This window comes from Anguilla anguilla, chromosome 12, assembly GCF_013347855.1.
Source record: "Anguilla anguilla isolate fAngAng1 chromosome 12, fAngAng1.pri, whole genome shotgun sequence".
Classification (NCBI taxonomy): Eukaryota; Metazoa; Chordata; class Actinopteri; order Anguilliformes; family Anguillidae; genus Anguilla; species Anguilla anguilla.
Genome location: NC_049212.1, coordinates 27,835,009 through 27,851,200, shown reverse-complemented (window position 1 = coordinate 27,851,200; position 16,192 = coordinate 27,835,009). Strand labels below are relative to the sequence as shown.

At 39.0% G+C, this 16,192-nt stretch overlaps 1 protein-coding gene across 1 annotated transcript in view; it reads right to left on the bottom strand.

The window, feature by feature from the left end:
• gap43 (growth associated protein 43) overlaps nt 1-16,192 on the bottom strand; it is a 29,947-nt gene that overhangs the window by 4,760 nt on the left and 8,995 nt on the right. The window contains exon 2 of the mRNA XM_035383760.1: nt 1,705-2,350. Coding sequence (XP_035239651.1) covers nt 1,705-2,350 — 646 coding nt within the window. The remainder of the gene's footprint in view (nt 1-1,704; nt 2,351-16,192) is intronic.

Below are 16,192 nucleotides of genomic sequence, written 5' to 3'. Positions count from 1 at the left end.
GTGATGTTTCTTAATCATATTTTTTGATCCAGGAACCAAATGACAGATATTCTAAATTTACCATTCTCTGCATTGCCAGCATTCTCTGAATTTTTAAAGTTAAATTTTGTATGCCTTCAAAATTGCATACAATTCCGTATGCACGGTGAACTTGCACTACTTGTTGCATTTACCCTCACTGGTCTGGGAGTGTTGTTAGCTGGATCTGGCATGAATGCAAACATTAACCAGGTTAATGCACTTATGTTTCTCCTGCATTGTAACCAGGATAGATTAATCTGCAAAATAAAAATTACATTAAAAGACTTCAAACTATTCATTTCAGGGTATTCAAATACAAGGTATAACAAATATTCTTAAGATATTATACACTTACAATGCACTAATTTCCTGACATGTCAGAGAGTGCAAACATGGCTAAATATTCACGTTAAACAATTCAGTCTGCAATAAAACAAAAACAAATACATTTCCCAGTGTTGCCAACTTGCTTTTGTGACAGGATTTAACACATTTTTGGACTGGATTTTCAAGTCTAGTGACAAATATAGCAGTGGGAAATATGCAGTGTGAGTATATGAGAGTGGAACCGATAATCCCCACCCACATTTAATGTGATTCTATGCTGCTTACAAGACCAAGCATCTTAGCACGCTACAGTGCAGTCTGCGCCACACAGGCAAAGTCCCACCTTCACAATGTAAATATATATGTAATGTTTACCTTCTAGTGCTTTGGAATCTGTACATTGAGATGCCTTCAGGGACGTGACGTGTGAAAAGCTTGCCAACAGCTCCCTTGAAACCATTCCAGCTATGCACACATTCTAAACTATCACATGCCCAATCCCTCTATGCACAGATTTTAAAACATCACACACACACGCCCCCTTTGCACAGGCTATAAACATTACACACCCATTCCCCCTGTACACAGGTTATAAACATCACACACCCATTCCCCCTGTACACAGGCTATAAACATCCCACACCCATTCCCCCTGTATACAGGCTATAAACATCACACACCCATTCCCCCTGTACACAGGCTATAAACATCACACACCCATTCCCCCTGTACTCAGGCTATAAACATCACACACCCATTCCCCCTGTACACAGGTTATAAACATCACACACCCATTCTCCCTGTACACAGGTTATAAACAGAACACACCCATTCCCACTCCCACTATACATAGGTTATAAATCACTATGCAGGGAAACAGAGAGTCAGCTTCCAGCCCAACATTATATTTATGTACTTTGTGAGACTGCATACAAGAGTAAGAGTTCTGTATGATGCCGGATGTTCTTCCATTTTGCCATGCCATGATTTTGTGACAAGGGCTTTGAACATCTGGTCTGCAATTTATTTAAATCTGCAATTTATTCATGTGTAAAGGTTAGGGAGAACGGTTGATTAATTCCAGGTCAAATTATCATAGGATGGGGAGCTCTGTGTATTGCTCTGTGCATCACTCTATGTTGCTTTGCACCTTGTTTTGTTGTGTGCTGTTCTGTGTGTGGCTGTGTGTTGCTGTCTGTAACACTGTGTGCTGCTCTGTATGTTGCTGTGTGTCCCTGTGTGTTGCTCTGTCACTGTGTGCTGCTTTGTGTGTCACTCTGGGTTTTGCTCTGTTCGTCGCTCTGTGTGTCACTCAGTGTGAAGCTATGTCACTTAGGTAAGCTGAGTACGCCTCACCTTTCTCCTCAGGCAAGCCGGACTCCGTCTCTTGGCTGTGGGCCTTGCTGGGTGCGGTCTCGCTGTCGTTGGTGGCAGGCACATCGGCTTGTTTGGGCTCCTCCTTCTCCTCCGGCTCCGCAGGCTTCGCCGACGCGGCGCTGTCTGCGGGGGCGTCGGCAGCGCCGTCCTCCTTAGCAGCGGGAGTCGTCTCTTTGCTTTCACTCACCGGTGCCACCTTCTCTTCTGCCTCTTTGGAATTTTCTTTAGCTTTCGCGGCCTCCTCTGGCTTGGCTTCGTCTTTCCTGGGTTCGGAAGCAGCGGGAGAGGCGGCGGTGGGGGAGGCGGCGGCAGCAGCCGTGGGAGAATTCACTGGCTTTTCTTTTTCTGGGCTTTTGGCTTCATTCGTCGCGGCGCTGCTATCGTTTGCGGGCTCGTTTCCGGCCGCTGACTCGGTCACCGGAGAGGCCTTCTCCTTCTTCTCCTCTCCCTCCGTTGCCCCCTCTTGGACAGGGGGACTGTCCTCCTTCTTCTCGTCCTTAAGCTTTTTTCGGATTATGTGTCCCCGGAAGCTGGCCTGGATTTTGGTTGCAGCCTTATGGGCTTTGTCCTCTGGCTTGTTGGCATCTTGCTCGATTTTCAGGTCAGCATCTTCATTCTTCTCAACCTGAGGGAATAGATTTTAATATCATAAGCCAAGAAAGAAACTGGAACAGGCTGCAAACACTGATGGTAAAAATATAGCATTTTTTACACAAGGTAACCCAATAGCATTGTCACGCCTTCTGTATATTGTGCATTTTATGCAAGTTATGTGATTAACAGCTTAATATTGTGTGAAATTCAAGTTCAGTAATGACCAGAAGTGGTTTGCAGTTCTTAGGCTGGAAATCTGCCTGCAAGCCAAAAACAGGTTAAGTGCACCATTGAGATTCAATTAAAAAACCTGATCAGATGTGAACAGCACACCCTTCTTAATGTTACTTGGCCACAGTCTTGCCTGGGCTAAGAAAAGGTCATTTCATGGTTATTCCTACCATCCTCTAAAAGTCAGTTTGTTTTTTAATTTGTCATTTTAATGTTTTAATCATCATAATCATTATCATCATAAGCAAAGGAATGATACAATGTTTTACATAAACAGTTTCCTACTCAATTTCTTTCAGTTTTTCCTTAAATTTCATGAACAGAAAACATGCAATTGAAAAGATGGTATATTGGTATGCACGCTCAGCTGTGTATTGAGGCATACACATTCACTGCTGAACAGTGTTTGAACTTTTTAGCCATCCCCTTTCGCTATTTCAATGAAGCATCTATCTATAGAATCTATTCACCATCATAGCATCTATCCATCATCAACCCTGAGCAGCTGAGGGGGGCTGAGGGGGTGTAGTTTTATCACATTCCTGTCAAACAATGCCAGATATAAACTCTTTAAAAAAATGACAAATACAGAGAACCAACCCCAACAGAGGAGAACTAGGAACTCTTCCACAATTGACCAATAGCTCCAAAGTGGGATGGACTTCCTGTTCTCAGTGAACCATTCACCACTGATCATGCATATATAACATTGTGTGTTAGTTCTATAGTTCACATCTTGATCTTCTGATGAGCCCTGCATTATAACAGACATTCTCCAGAAGACTGAGACTTGTCTTTGTACACAGCAATACTCTTCACCTCAATACGTGCAACAGGAGCTACTGAGTGAACCTGAGGCCAAGACATTGGTTTCAGTGAGAAAACTAAACCTGAAGGACAGAAGCTCAGGAATTAGGACCAGAATCCCTCAGCATCACCATGCAGGCGAAGGACAGCTACTACACACAAAACAGGAACTTCACTCCCACAGCAGAGCAGCTCTTCCATACAAGACAGGAACTCCAATCCCACATCAGAGCAGCTCTCCCATTTGGGACAGGAACTCCAATGCCACACCAGAGCAGCTCTCCCATTTGGGACAGGGCCTCCACTCCCACACCAAAGCAGCTCTTCCACAGAGGACAGCTACACCACTCCCACAGCAAAGCTGCTGGATCTACCTGACTGTCTTCACTGAGGAAGCAGACAGACCACAGCAGCCTCCAACCATAAAAGACACGATTATAAAACAACCACTGCGTTTCAGCAAAATATATCTTTTCTAAAAATGCTTCTATTGTCTTTTTCTAATTATTTGTAAATAAGTGCTTTCACGTACAAATTATGTTGACATTTAATTATTGGGCTCTACTGGTTACCAATAGCAATTAAATGTTTTTGAGTTTACTCCTAAATTGTTATTTATTGCTCATGTTAATTCCTTAAGAGGCACCCTGAATTGGAGGACACCCTTGATCTACCACTGAATTAGAAGGTCATCACCGCCACAGGATATTACATTTCAGCGCGTGAGAATACTGAGGCTCAGTGAGGCTGACAAGTGTAATCGTTGGCTGACGGCCAAGCCAGACACAGAATACAGGAGGGTTAAGAAGGGAGTTTACCGAATTTAGCTACCTGTACATTGAATGATCATAGCAATTGTTCTTACCCTTCAGGCAGTGGCATATACAATCTCATAATCTTATTTGAGAGACACAGATTCCACTATATATATCAGCCCTAAGGATTTAATAGCTTTGGTGAATTATAATGCACTGCACATGTTCAGTCATAAAATGAATGAGATTATCATGGCAACAGGACAGAGCAAATGTCATTCTGAAACACCATTATTGGCATACAGGTAGGCATGCCCCAAACCTGAAGGCTTATTATACATCTTCACAATTAATGATTGAGTCAACTGTTATTTTTTTTTTAAATTGTGTTTTATTTTATAAAAATCCAAACCATATTTACCACACACTTAATAAAACAGCACATTCAACTTGCACAGTTGTGGATCCTCAAGAAAACGATTATTTGATTATGATACACAACACCACCACCATGCCGTCACCACGTCCAGCAAGATTGTTTGAGATGCAGCATTTCATGAAATCTGTTGTGAGTGTTTGCCAAGCTTCCACAATCCAGTTTTCCAGAGGTGTGCACAGGAACCAGCCAGCAGGTGTCAGCTGCTGGTCATTCTCTGAGACGTGGCTACTGTGCTACCTTCTCAACCTCATACGCCTCCTAGACAGAGACATCAGCTGGGTGCTCATAAACTCATGAACCCTCCTGGATATACTAGTAGACTTGACTTTGTCACTTGGAAAAGTGAGCAGGAACCAACTTGTATACAAAGAGAGGTAATTCTTCAAATAAAATACAAATGCATAGTATCCAAGAAAATATATTTTATGGTATCTAACCAAAACACATTCAATGGTATCTCATGAAATACGTGGTATCTTAAATCATTGTTTAAAAAATAACTTTCATATAACACAGTGCAATGCAAAACACTTAACATTAAATTAGAAAGCTTATGGCGCAGATAATTATTTTAGGGTGTTGTAATGAAATATATATATGAGAACTTTAAAACATAAAAAAATAAATAAATCTAGAAAATCTGTGAATAATACATAATGAATGTATTTCGCAAATGTTTTATCTGTGTGAACTGCAGTGGAGAAACTAAATTCCATTTTTGCCTGCCCTGTATGGAAGAGCTATGGTAGACAGTGTGGTGTGTGTGGTACTAAACTGAACAAAAAATAACACCTCTGACAAAGTAGCACATGAGAATGTTTATATGAGACTACAACCTGTGGAACTGATTGTAACTGGAACTGTAGTAAAGGGGTTGTAGTGAAATCAGAGACACAAGAATCCTTCGAAGATTCAGTTCAGTGACCGATTCATTCTTGATTATATGCCAAACCCAAGCTTGGATGGCTTGAAAGTCCTTCTGTTATACAGTAGATTACTTTAATCAATACATAAAACACACTTCTATGTTGTGGCACCAGTATATTTTACTGGACGCCTAAAAGAGTTATTAAAATGTAATATACACAGAACTTCCTAAATATCCTAATGTTTCTGCATTCTGCTCATGAAAAACCATCTCAACTATAGCAGTATATTGATGTAGTGAACTGCTCAGAGCAGGATTTGTCCATGCAGCCCAAGTGAATGTTTGGTTCTAAAGTTCACCAAACCCTAGGAAATTCTAGAATTTTCCCAGTTCCCATGTAAATTCCAGGTTTGCTCTTTGGGGTCTGCTGTAAGTCTGTTTTGTGGCTTCACATTTCCAAGTGCCTTATCCCCAGTGCTCTTTGAACGACGCAAAGACTCAGGTTTGGTTTTCTCACTTAAACTGCTTTCTTTTAATGGCCAGAGGGAGAGCTAAAACTGCTGGAAAAAAAACAGTTTTCTCTCTTCTATTTCCAAATGGGGTCTTGGCGATCACAATTTCATTTTGTTTCTCGCTCAGAGTGCTGTCTTTGTAAGGCAGGGGGCAATTTCGGAAGGTCGGAGCATGTACAGAAACACAAGTTTCATCTGAGAGAGAGCACGCGCTGCAGGAATATGGGACAGCAGGTCTTCCTGTACTGCTCTGCTTTGCAGCCTGAAATCTTCTCACCCCACGGCCTGCGCCATCTGTCCCCATCACCTGAACCCACATTTGCATGGGAAGCAGAGCTTTGCTTACTAAATCCTGCCTGTGCTCTGGCCCACTTTATCAATACACAGTCAGAAAAAAACATAATGAGTAGGACACTCACACCATGGCAACACAGGTTTTCTTTTTACCTTTTATGTCCTCAAAGTTTTTTCAATGTACCAAATTTTCCCACTCTTTAAAAGGAGCACATTTACATCATGCTATTAACAACTATGAAAGCCGTGCTTTTTCCCAGTGAGAAAGGAAATTTGAGTCTTGTGTTACCATAAACAACCTGTTTTGGGAGGATCAGAAGTTCTTAAGCAAATAATCTGTTGAAAAGAAAACTGTGTCACACTATTTTCAGAACTCTTCAGTTATCTTGTTATTAATAAAAACTCAGATTATGAAAACAGTCCTTGTTCAAGCCATGGGAATACTGAACAATAAGTTGTACTATCCACATAATGACAAATACAGTACACAGCTTTAATGCAACATGCAATTTACGTAATACTGTACTCTACACACACTGTTTCTCTTAGGAGACAATCAAGATTTAAGTTCAAAAGTGTGTTCATTTTGTATTTTTAATACCATTGATTTAACTCCCATTGATTATTGTTCTCTTAAAAATGGAGAGCTCTGATTATGACACGTGACATTCAACACACTGGTAATCACTGGATTTCTAGAATGCACCAGTAGTAGTCTCTAAACTTCCAAATTGAGTCTGATTCATTGTGAGGTGATTGCAGTCCTGATCTCATTTTTAAGAAGCCTTCATGGATGCAGCTTTGAGCCTGTATCCAAGAAAACAAGTCCAGAAGCCTATGACCAAGAATGTGGGAAACTAAACCAAAACATGTACAGTACCTGAAGTATATTGAATAAACTCAAGATTGAAAGTGGGCAGCCAATTCTCTGAGGTTTCAAAATCACTTGTGACTGTCTTTTTCTGGCTGAGTAAAAAGTTATTTTTCAAACAGTTGTTTCCATTTCATACAAATATTCCCAAGCACAGAGCCCACTGTGGGGGTGGGAAAGATGCCATTGCCACACTTGCCACTGGCCTGCTCAGACCAGGTCCTAGGCATAAGAGCATGGCGGATTGTTCATTTCAGGGCTTTCCCATGCAATGCGCACATGATCACAGCCCATTCAAAAGCCAATCAATGGTTTTCATATGCTGTCCAGTTTGACTTTGATATAAATCCCAGAAGCAGGAAAAATGCATACTTTGCATCTATTATTCACTGTCTTTTTTTCTTTTTTTATCATTTTAATTCCTGTATTCATTTATATTTTTATTGTTTATGGCTGTTTTTATTCTGCATTGTGGTTCCTGAGATACTATATTTGTTCTTTTTCTTACGCCCATCTGTAATGAGAAGAATGACAATTAACGTAACTTGAACAACCTTTTCATTTAATTGACTGTAGTTAAAATGATAGCTACAGTACTGGCATGAATAATGGATAGCAATTATATAATAATTATATTATGATGAATAATGTAATATCTCTCCTTGGCATAATAAATGTAATATGTAATATCAACATAAAACAAACATGTAGAAATAATTAGAATTTGAGTTTAACAAGTAATAATCATAACAAATTCCTATATATATTAGTTCATACCAACATAACTGAGTAGTCAAGTGCATCATACTGGTAGAAATTTCATAATCAGCTTGAACATGTATCGCTTTGTCCAGTATTTCATTACATAAAATGATAATATTTGTGCAAAGAAAAATATGTTGGCTTGTATACTTTATTTCAAATTACTGATGATCACAGAATGTCATTACTCCTCATGATCACGAAGATGATTTGAATAGGGGAGAACCGACAGAATTGTAAGTGTTCACTTTTTACGGAATTCCTTAGAAGTAATGCCACCAAAAATCTGTACACTTGCCACTACAATAAATCACATTACGTTTGAGGTGATCACAAATGGTTAGTGCACAATTGAAACAAACAATAACATAGAGTTACGACTGCAAACTGCAGTCGCGCTATTGCCCCCAGTCACCCAATTTCTGAAATTGAGTTGGACGTGCCTTAATTGCCATAGCCTTGCATTACCACTAGCACTGTACATTTGCTCCTTGACTGCAAAAATAGGGCCAGACTGGGACATAATCAAGCCGATTCATGTACATTTGAGGGAAAGTGTAGCAGGTGTAGCTCGGCTAATTACCTAGTAAGCACAGTGGTGTGTAGTAAAGCGAAAGCCTTGTAGGGAACTGTGACAACACTCTCTGCCGACGCAACCCTCGGGATCAAAATTTCGTCTTTAGTTGATTGGCAACACATTTGTCTTTGGAGCCACTGAGCAAGTGAGTGATGCCAGTTCAAATCTCAATCTTGCTTCTCAATCGTTACAGTACATATGCAGCAAGTTATATTTTAGTTTACAAATAATATTTTAGTAGTTGGTTTGTATATCAATGAGCCAAAAGTAGTGTTGTTTGTTAAGCCTACAGAGTCAGTTATTTTTCTAACGTGTAAATACTACTGCATTAGCAGCTAACGTTACAGCTGCAGGCAAAATAAACGAGGCCTTGCATACACAGGAAGCAGGTGGTGGTTATCAGCTCAAAACGGCCAGACTCTTAAGGTCTGCCATTTGAATATCCATTATAAGTTTGTGAGCATGCAAAATCACAATTAAAACTGAAATAAATGGCTACCTAGCTAAGCTAACTAGCTCACAAACTTAAAATTAACATGTAGTTAGCATAGTAGTACTGCTAGCAAGCCTTTCTTTAATAAGAGGCTTGTTAACCAGATGTGATGAAATCTTGACGAAAAATTGAGATATTGCATTTAAGATACTTTTTGAAGCCGGAAATGTACAGTTAAATGCAAACCTATTGAGAAAATGACACAATTTTTGTTGTTTTTGCTCTGTACTCCAGCATATTGGATTTCAAATAAAACAATGAATATGAGGTTAAAATGCACCCTGTCAGCTTTATTTGGGGGAATTTACACCTATATTAATATTAGGTGATCCGTGTAAAAGCAATTGTTACCCAGGCACAGGTAATATACTGGTAATTTACTTTTTAACGCAAAAAAGGTTTTGGTCATTTCATTATTTTGCTTAAAGAGATACTGATGTGAAACTTCACAAAATAGAGTCTGAATCTGTGACAGTAAACATGCCTGGTCCATAAAACATTCACTGAAATCAGGGGCATCTCAATGGTGGGGTAGGGCCTGGGGCAAATCACTGTCGCGGGGCCCAAAATTGTGTGAGCACCTAGACCAAACATGAACTAAGTCAAAATATAAAACTAGCCTAGCATCAAACCTAGCACGGTCACCCCAGTTGACTTTCCATGATTTACCACAATTACAGATACAATTTCAAAGCACGTCTCGTATCCCTAATTAGTAATTAAAAACATACCAGTACGTACAACTTAATTATTAAGAAGTAAATTCTCACTAACTAAGTCAGCTGAAACAGGACTGTAAAAGGAATCATCATTTAATACCATGATTTTACTGAGTTTTGAACTGTAATAAAAGTAATGTTCCTGTGTTTCAGGTTTATTTACCTTTTTTCACAAGTGACAATTACCCAATAATTGCCTATTTTTACCATGTATTTACCTGGTAAATATCTAGTACTTAGGGGACTGTAAAATGATGTGTTACCCAGGTGTAGGTTATATTTTGACTGTGAAGGTAATTGAATTTTAACTGCAAGAAAAATACACTTTGGAATATTGAAGTTTCATTTGTTTCATTTTGTTCCTTACAGGGCTACTGATGTGCAACTTCATAAAATAAACTTATTGCTCAATTTGTGTCAGTAAACCAGCTGGTCCATAAAACATTCACTGAAATCAGGGCCGTCTCAATGGTGGGGTAGGGCCTGGGGCGAATCACCCTTGTGGGGTCAAATAGAGTAGCATTATGTTAGCAACTAAGCAGTAAATTGTTGACCAAATGCAAGGTAAGTGAAAATACAAAACCAGCATAGCATGGAACATAGGGAGGTTTCCCTGGTAACCCCCCCCCCTCCCCCTCCCCAAGACACCTCTGAGTGAAATATCTCAGAAAGACCATGCTCTTCCCACTACATGTGTTTACTACAGATGTAATTTTCTCAGCCAAAGAGTTTAAAGAGACTCATGGTTTTCTGCAGTTGAATTCAGTTGCTAAAAAACTCCAGCAGTTTCTTCATTGATTTCATTTACAGCACCCAGCCCAATAAACAGTTTTTATGTGTACATACATACAGGGTTGCGCAAGTTCAATCTAACTTGGTAGCAGAAACTGTAAATGCTTTCATTGTAGTATCATTAGGAAGCTATTTTTAAATTATATATAAGCATTATAGTGACTGCTGCCCCAAGGTCACTGTATTGTATGACTGCTTTGCTTTACTGCTATACACATACAAGGTAAGAAACCCATTTCAGGTGAAACAAAGACACGTGCATTAGCTTTGCCATTAAATGCACGTGTAGCACTTAAAAGAAATGACTAGTCACTCAATATGGTGGGGTATGCAGAAATGCATGTCAGTGGATGTTGGCTACTTTCGACAATGCTAGTAAATACAGGAAACACAACCGCACAAAAAATGTCTAAAACATTATTGAATACAAAAAATGTAGATATTCTCCAAATACCTGAATGACTGCAATTAACCCTGCAGAATACTCTAGCCCAGTGGTGACCAACCCTGTTCCTGGAGATCTACCATCCTGTAGGTTTTCATTCCAACCCTAACAAAGCAGACCCCATTCAACAGCTAGAGATCTTTCTGCTGCTAATTAGTGAGAGACTGTGCCAAATTAGAGTTGAAATCAAAACCTGAAATCTCCAGGAACAGAGTTGGTTATCAATGTTCAAACCCATAAGAGTTCTATTGGTAGCAGTTGAAACAGGTTTTTATACTTAGTTGAAACAGCTTTTTTTCTTGGAGTATGTTATATCTGAATACATGCGTTAAAACAATAGGGATTGAAATTTTGGAAGCAGTCAACCAGAAGCATGATGCAGGCCTTTAAAAAATCTCATGGCTGCAGCTATGACAACACAGACCACAGGCCAAAATTCTTTCTGTTGCCTTGATTCCCAGGTGGATCCACACGACCATTAGGTTGGTTTGATTGAATCTGACAAAAAGGAGGGCTTGACTGAACTGCATATGCCATTAAAGTGAATGAGCACATTTGATCCTAATCTAGGGGTCAGAGGAGTTTAAACACTCTTTTATCATTTTCTCTTGGGAATCTGAGTGTAGATTAATTTGCCAAAGGGGGGATGTTCAATCATAGCAATATGTTACATCTCCATCCTGCCAAACAACATAGACTTTATAATATTTATGAAATGGGAAAAAGTGTTCATTTTAGCCCACTGCAAAACTAATAATCAGGATTCTGTTCAGAAAGCCAGGTGTTTTTTACCAACAGTGAAATAAACTGTTTTCACAATTTATTTCACTATTGTACCTCACATACTAGCAGACGCCTAGCTACAGTTTTTTTTTTTGTACTTGCTAGCCTAATCTCTCTCTTACATGGCAATTAAATCTGAATAATTGCACCAATGGCCCAGCAAGGGTTGACTAGGACTAGAGGGTCAGGCAGCATAGAGTACCTGCAGATACGCTGGCTGCATGCCAGGGCTGAAGGAGCTGGAAGGCCAGACAGGCACTGCACATTAGAGCTGAAAAATGGCGGACCTGCACTGAAACAGCAATCTGGTGAAGTATTTTCCAAACTGCAGGTGGTCTGCTGTGCGCTTGACTCAATGCTCACAAAGAAAATAGGGCCATTTAAGACCCTTACAGAAACAATGCTCTTGGAGTAGATCGGACTTTGTCAAGCTTTCCCATTTACAAAGCAGAAGCCATTTACTGACATCAACAAAATAACATTTACCAAAACAGACAAAATAAATGGTTTATATGGGACTGTGTGATCCTTTGATAAGACATTAGTAATACAAAAATAGACCTGTATTCACCTGGATAAACTTGAGTCACTTATCCAAAACTGTCTCCACAACTCATTAAACCAGCAAAGGACATTCATGAAGCCATAAATGTAATCAAAATTAGAGATGCAATTAGAAATTAGAAAGCACATGGTTATGCAAATCTATAAATTATAGATTACAGATCCAGTTTTATAAATGATATATTGATTTTGTATGTCCTTCAGGGTTGAAAGCCTTTTCTTAAACATTGAAATCTATAGCAGTCCATCCTAGTATCAGTCATGCTAATCTAAAGCAAAGCAAGGGTCCCATGGATCAAAGATCACATTATTAACCTACAGTCTACAAGAGTAGAGAAAGTAATATTTTAGTCAGATACATACTGTACATATATATATTAAAGTAAGAAAAATACAGACTTTAGTATGGGTTGTAATCTATCAGGTAATTTCATAATGAGATTTCTTAATAAGATTTAATATGCTCAAAAATCAAGCTGCAGGGTACAGTATTAACAGAAGAAAGGCTTCAGACCTTTTCATTTTCAATTCTGCATTTGGATCTGATCCTAAATTTACTGAGTGTGTCCAGAATCTTTTTTATTCTGTGATCCAGTGAAAGACTGAATAGATGCCTGTGTTCAGTTTTTAGGCCAGGGGTGGGGGATGGTGGGGGGGCATTTGGGCAGTGGCAGGCAGGTGTCCCTATTCTCCACTGCTTTACAAATGATCACAAAAACTAGATGCTTATGGTGAACAGAAAAGGGAGAAGGGCCAGCTTCACCTCTACAGGGAACCAATGACTGCTGTGGGTTTGAGGAGGGGGGGCAGGGGTCCATAAGCACCTGGGGGGCTCCCGATGGTCGGCTGAAGAAACATAATATTATCATTACATTTGATGCCGAAGTGTGAAACTGTAACAGTAGATACAGTTTTTTATGTGTATGATTTATTGATCATATACAGTGCCCCCTAAGAAATTATGGTAATGGCACAGTGAATTTTGTTCCTTTTGCTATATACTATAGGCATTCGGATTAGAGATCAAAAGATGAATATGAGACAAAAGTACAATCATATTTTATTTAATGGTATTTACATAATATATATTTTACCTTTTTGCACACAAAATCTGTTTTTGTTTTCTGTGTCCGCCATTTAATGGATGAACTTAAAAGTAAATCAAAGCAACAGTCTAATATTTGGTTGCATAGCCCTTAAATGCAAGAACTGCATCAAGTCTATGACCCAGTGACATCACCAAACATTTGTTATCTTTTTTGAACATGCCTTTCCAGGGCTTCACTGCAGTTACTTTCAGTTGATCTTTGTTTCCGGAGGTTTCTGTGGTCTCCTGTTCAGCAGATGAAATGCATGCTCAATTGGATTTAAATCAGGTGACTGTCTTGGCCAGTCCAAAACCTTCCACTTTTTCCCAAAGATGAATGCTTTGTTTGCACAGGCAGTGTGTCCGGGGTCATTGTTTTGCTGCAGGATGAAGCACTGGCTAACGAGATTGAAGGAATTTCTCTATACATAGCCAGACAATATCTGTCTGTACACTTCCGAATTCATCCTACTGACGCCATCCTCCATGACATCATCAAGAGCCTGTTCCAGAAACAGCCATATATACCCAAGCCAAGACACTACCCTCCTCCATATTTCACACATGGGGGCGGGGGGTGCTTTGGATCATGGGTTGTTTGTTTCTCCACACTTTTGGCTGTCCATCGCTTTGGTAAAGGTTTATTTTGGTCTCATCTGTCCATAAAACTTTGTTCCAGAACTCTTTTGGCTCGTCTCTGTATGTTTGGGTGAATTCAAATCTAAGCCTTTCGATTCTTGCAGCTGATGAGAGGTTTGAATCTGCAGTGCAGCCTCTATAAGTCTTCTGCGTATGGCGGCTTGTGATGTTTTCACCCCTGCCCCCTGGAGACTGCTGATGATGTCACAGACCCTTGTTTTAGGGTTTTTCTTCACAACTCATAGGATTCGTCTGTCAGCTGTGTTCCTTGGCCAACCTGCAGGGTGTTTATTTTTGAGTCCACCAGTGGTTTCTTTCTTTTTCAAGACTTTCCGAACTGCTGTACTTGATATACTGTACCCAGTTTCTGCCTCAAACAAAAATATCTGTTTCTGTAAAATGGTAAAACATACATGCATTTAAATTCCATGAAATAAAAGCAGATTGTCTGTACTTTTGTCTCATATTCATTGTTTGATCTCAAATCCGAATGCCTTAAGTATATATCAAAAAGAACTATTTCAACTGACCATTACCATACTTCGGAGGTCTCTGTATGTGTATGTTTACACAGGTACAGGAAAATAATACTGAAAATATATGGAGATATATGTTTCTTCACTTTTTTGTTCACAAAGATATTAGGTTGTTGGAATCAATATATCCACTTCCCTTTGAGACTGTTACAAAGTGAATTATGCTAAACTAATAATAAAGTTTACAGAGAATCCGAGCCGCTGGTCTAATTTGCCTTTTGAGCTGACTGGATGGGTGCAAATGTTCAGAAAGCCTACATTTCCCAGGCTTGTCTTTCCTTTCTACAGAATGCCAACTCATGTTCTGGACTCACATTCAGACTGCTAGGCCGACATACTTTGCAAGGTAAACACATTGAAATCCCGGATTAATTGACTTTAATAGAAATTGGCATGGAAACCCATTGCCTAAAATCATTTGAGTTTTTGAATGAAAGTGTATTAGTTCAATACACTAAACATGAGTAAACACATAACTAAAAATCATTAGATCACATCAATCATTTATTTTCTTCCACACTTAGGAAAATGCTGAAATTACGGAAACCTGCTGGCAGCAATTAGCAAGCAAGCTAATGTAATTCATTTGACAGCTCATGCTCACATTTCACTTACAGGCGGCTACAACTGCACTTCTGACACCAATGTAAGCCCTGGGAACTGACGAGATTCAAACCCAGGTCTCTGGGGGAGAGGCAGTTGCAATAAGAGGAATTTGTGAAACAGTTAGGCTACCATTAGCGCAGACTGCAATCATACAATATTCTTTTCAAAAACTAAAACTGCAAAACTACAAAAATTGATAATTAATTTCACCTTCAACCACCTGTTCTCAAGAAATAAAAAATAAAAAATCAGTTAATATTAGTGTGAGCTGATTGGTCCACTAAAAGGAACACTGCTGTAATATTTCATCAGCCACAACAAAATCACACAAAACATATTGTAAATCTACAGCAACATGCTGCATATAGTACCAACAGCAAAGTACTGTTCATAATAAGTGTAAGTTGAATAATAAATGGATCTAAACAAATAACCTCTTCCAAAGTTTTCTCTTTCTCAGTTACTCAGTGTGCCTGTTCAGGTAGAAGTAGTAACTCCTGATGCACCAATCAGAAGCCAGTACCCACTGTTGTTAGGACTCTAGCCCTGCAGAACCGTACTGTATTGAATAATCTCTGCCAAACATAATTATTACATAGAATATTTCACCTGAATATTGCAAACCACTTAATTAATCTGATTTGATACAACATGAACAATTTCCTCTAAAACATAACATAACTTTAAGCAGAGTATCTGAATTTAAGGAGTGGAAGAGCATAACGTGTAAATCTCTTAATTCAAAGATGTTGTTTGTGTAGATATGAATATTATTCTTGATCTAAAAAAATAAGTTAATCAACCATCCATTTTTAGCATTCAATCCAATAATTTGTTTATTTTCTTTTTTTTCTAATTTAAAATTACATATATTATCAATAATGTTCTAAAGATAGCTCTGAAATTCTCAGTTACAATACTGGAACATATATATTACTAATCCTACTCAAGAAAGGATGTCCCATTGAACTGGTTTTACATCAGTTAAGTATATGTGTAAGTGTGAATATCAGGTGTCTTTGGAGAGAAAAATAAACTTTATGCCATCTTATAGATCAATAACCTGATGAACAGCAGTCAAGCATAGTGGAAG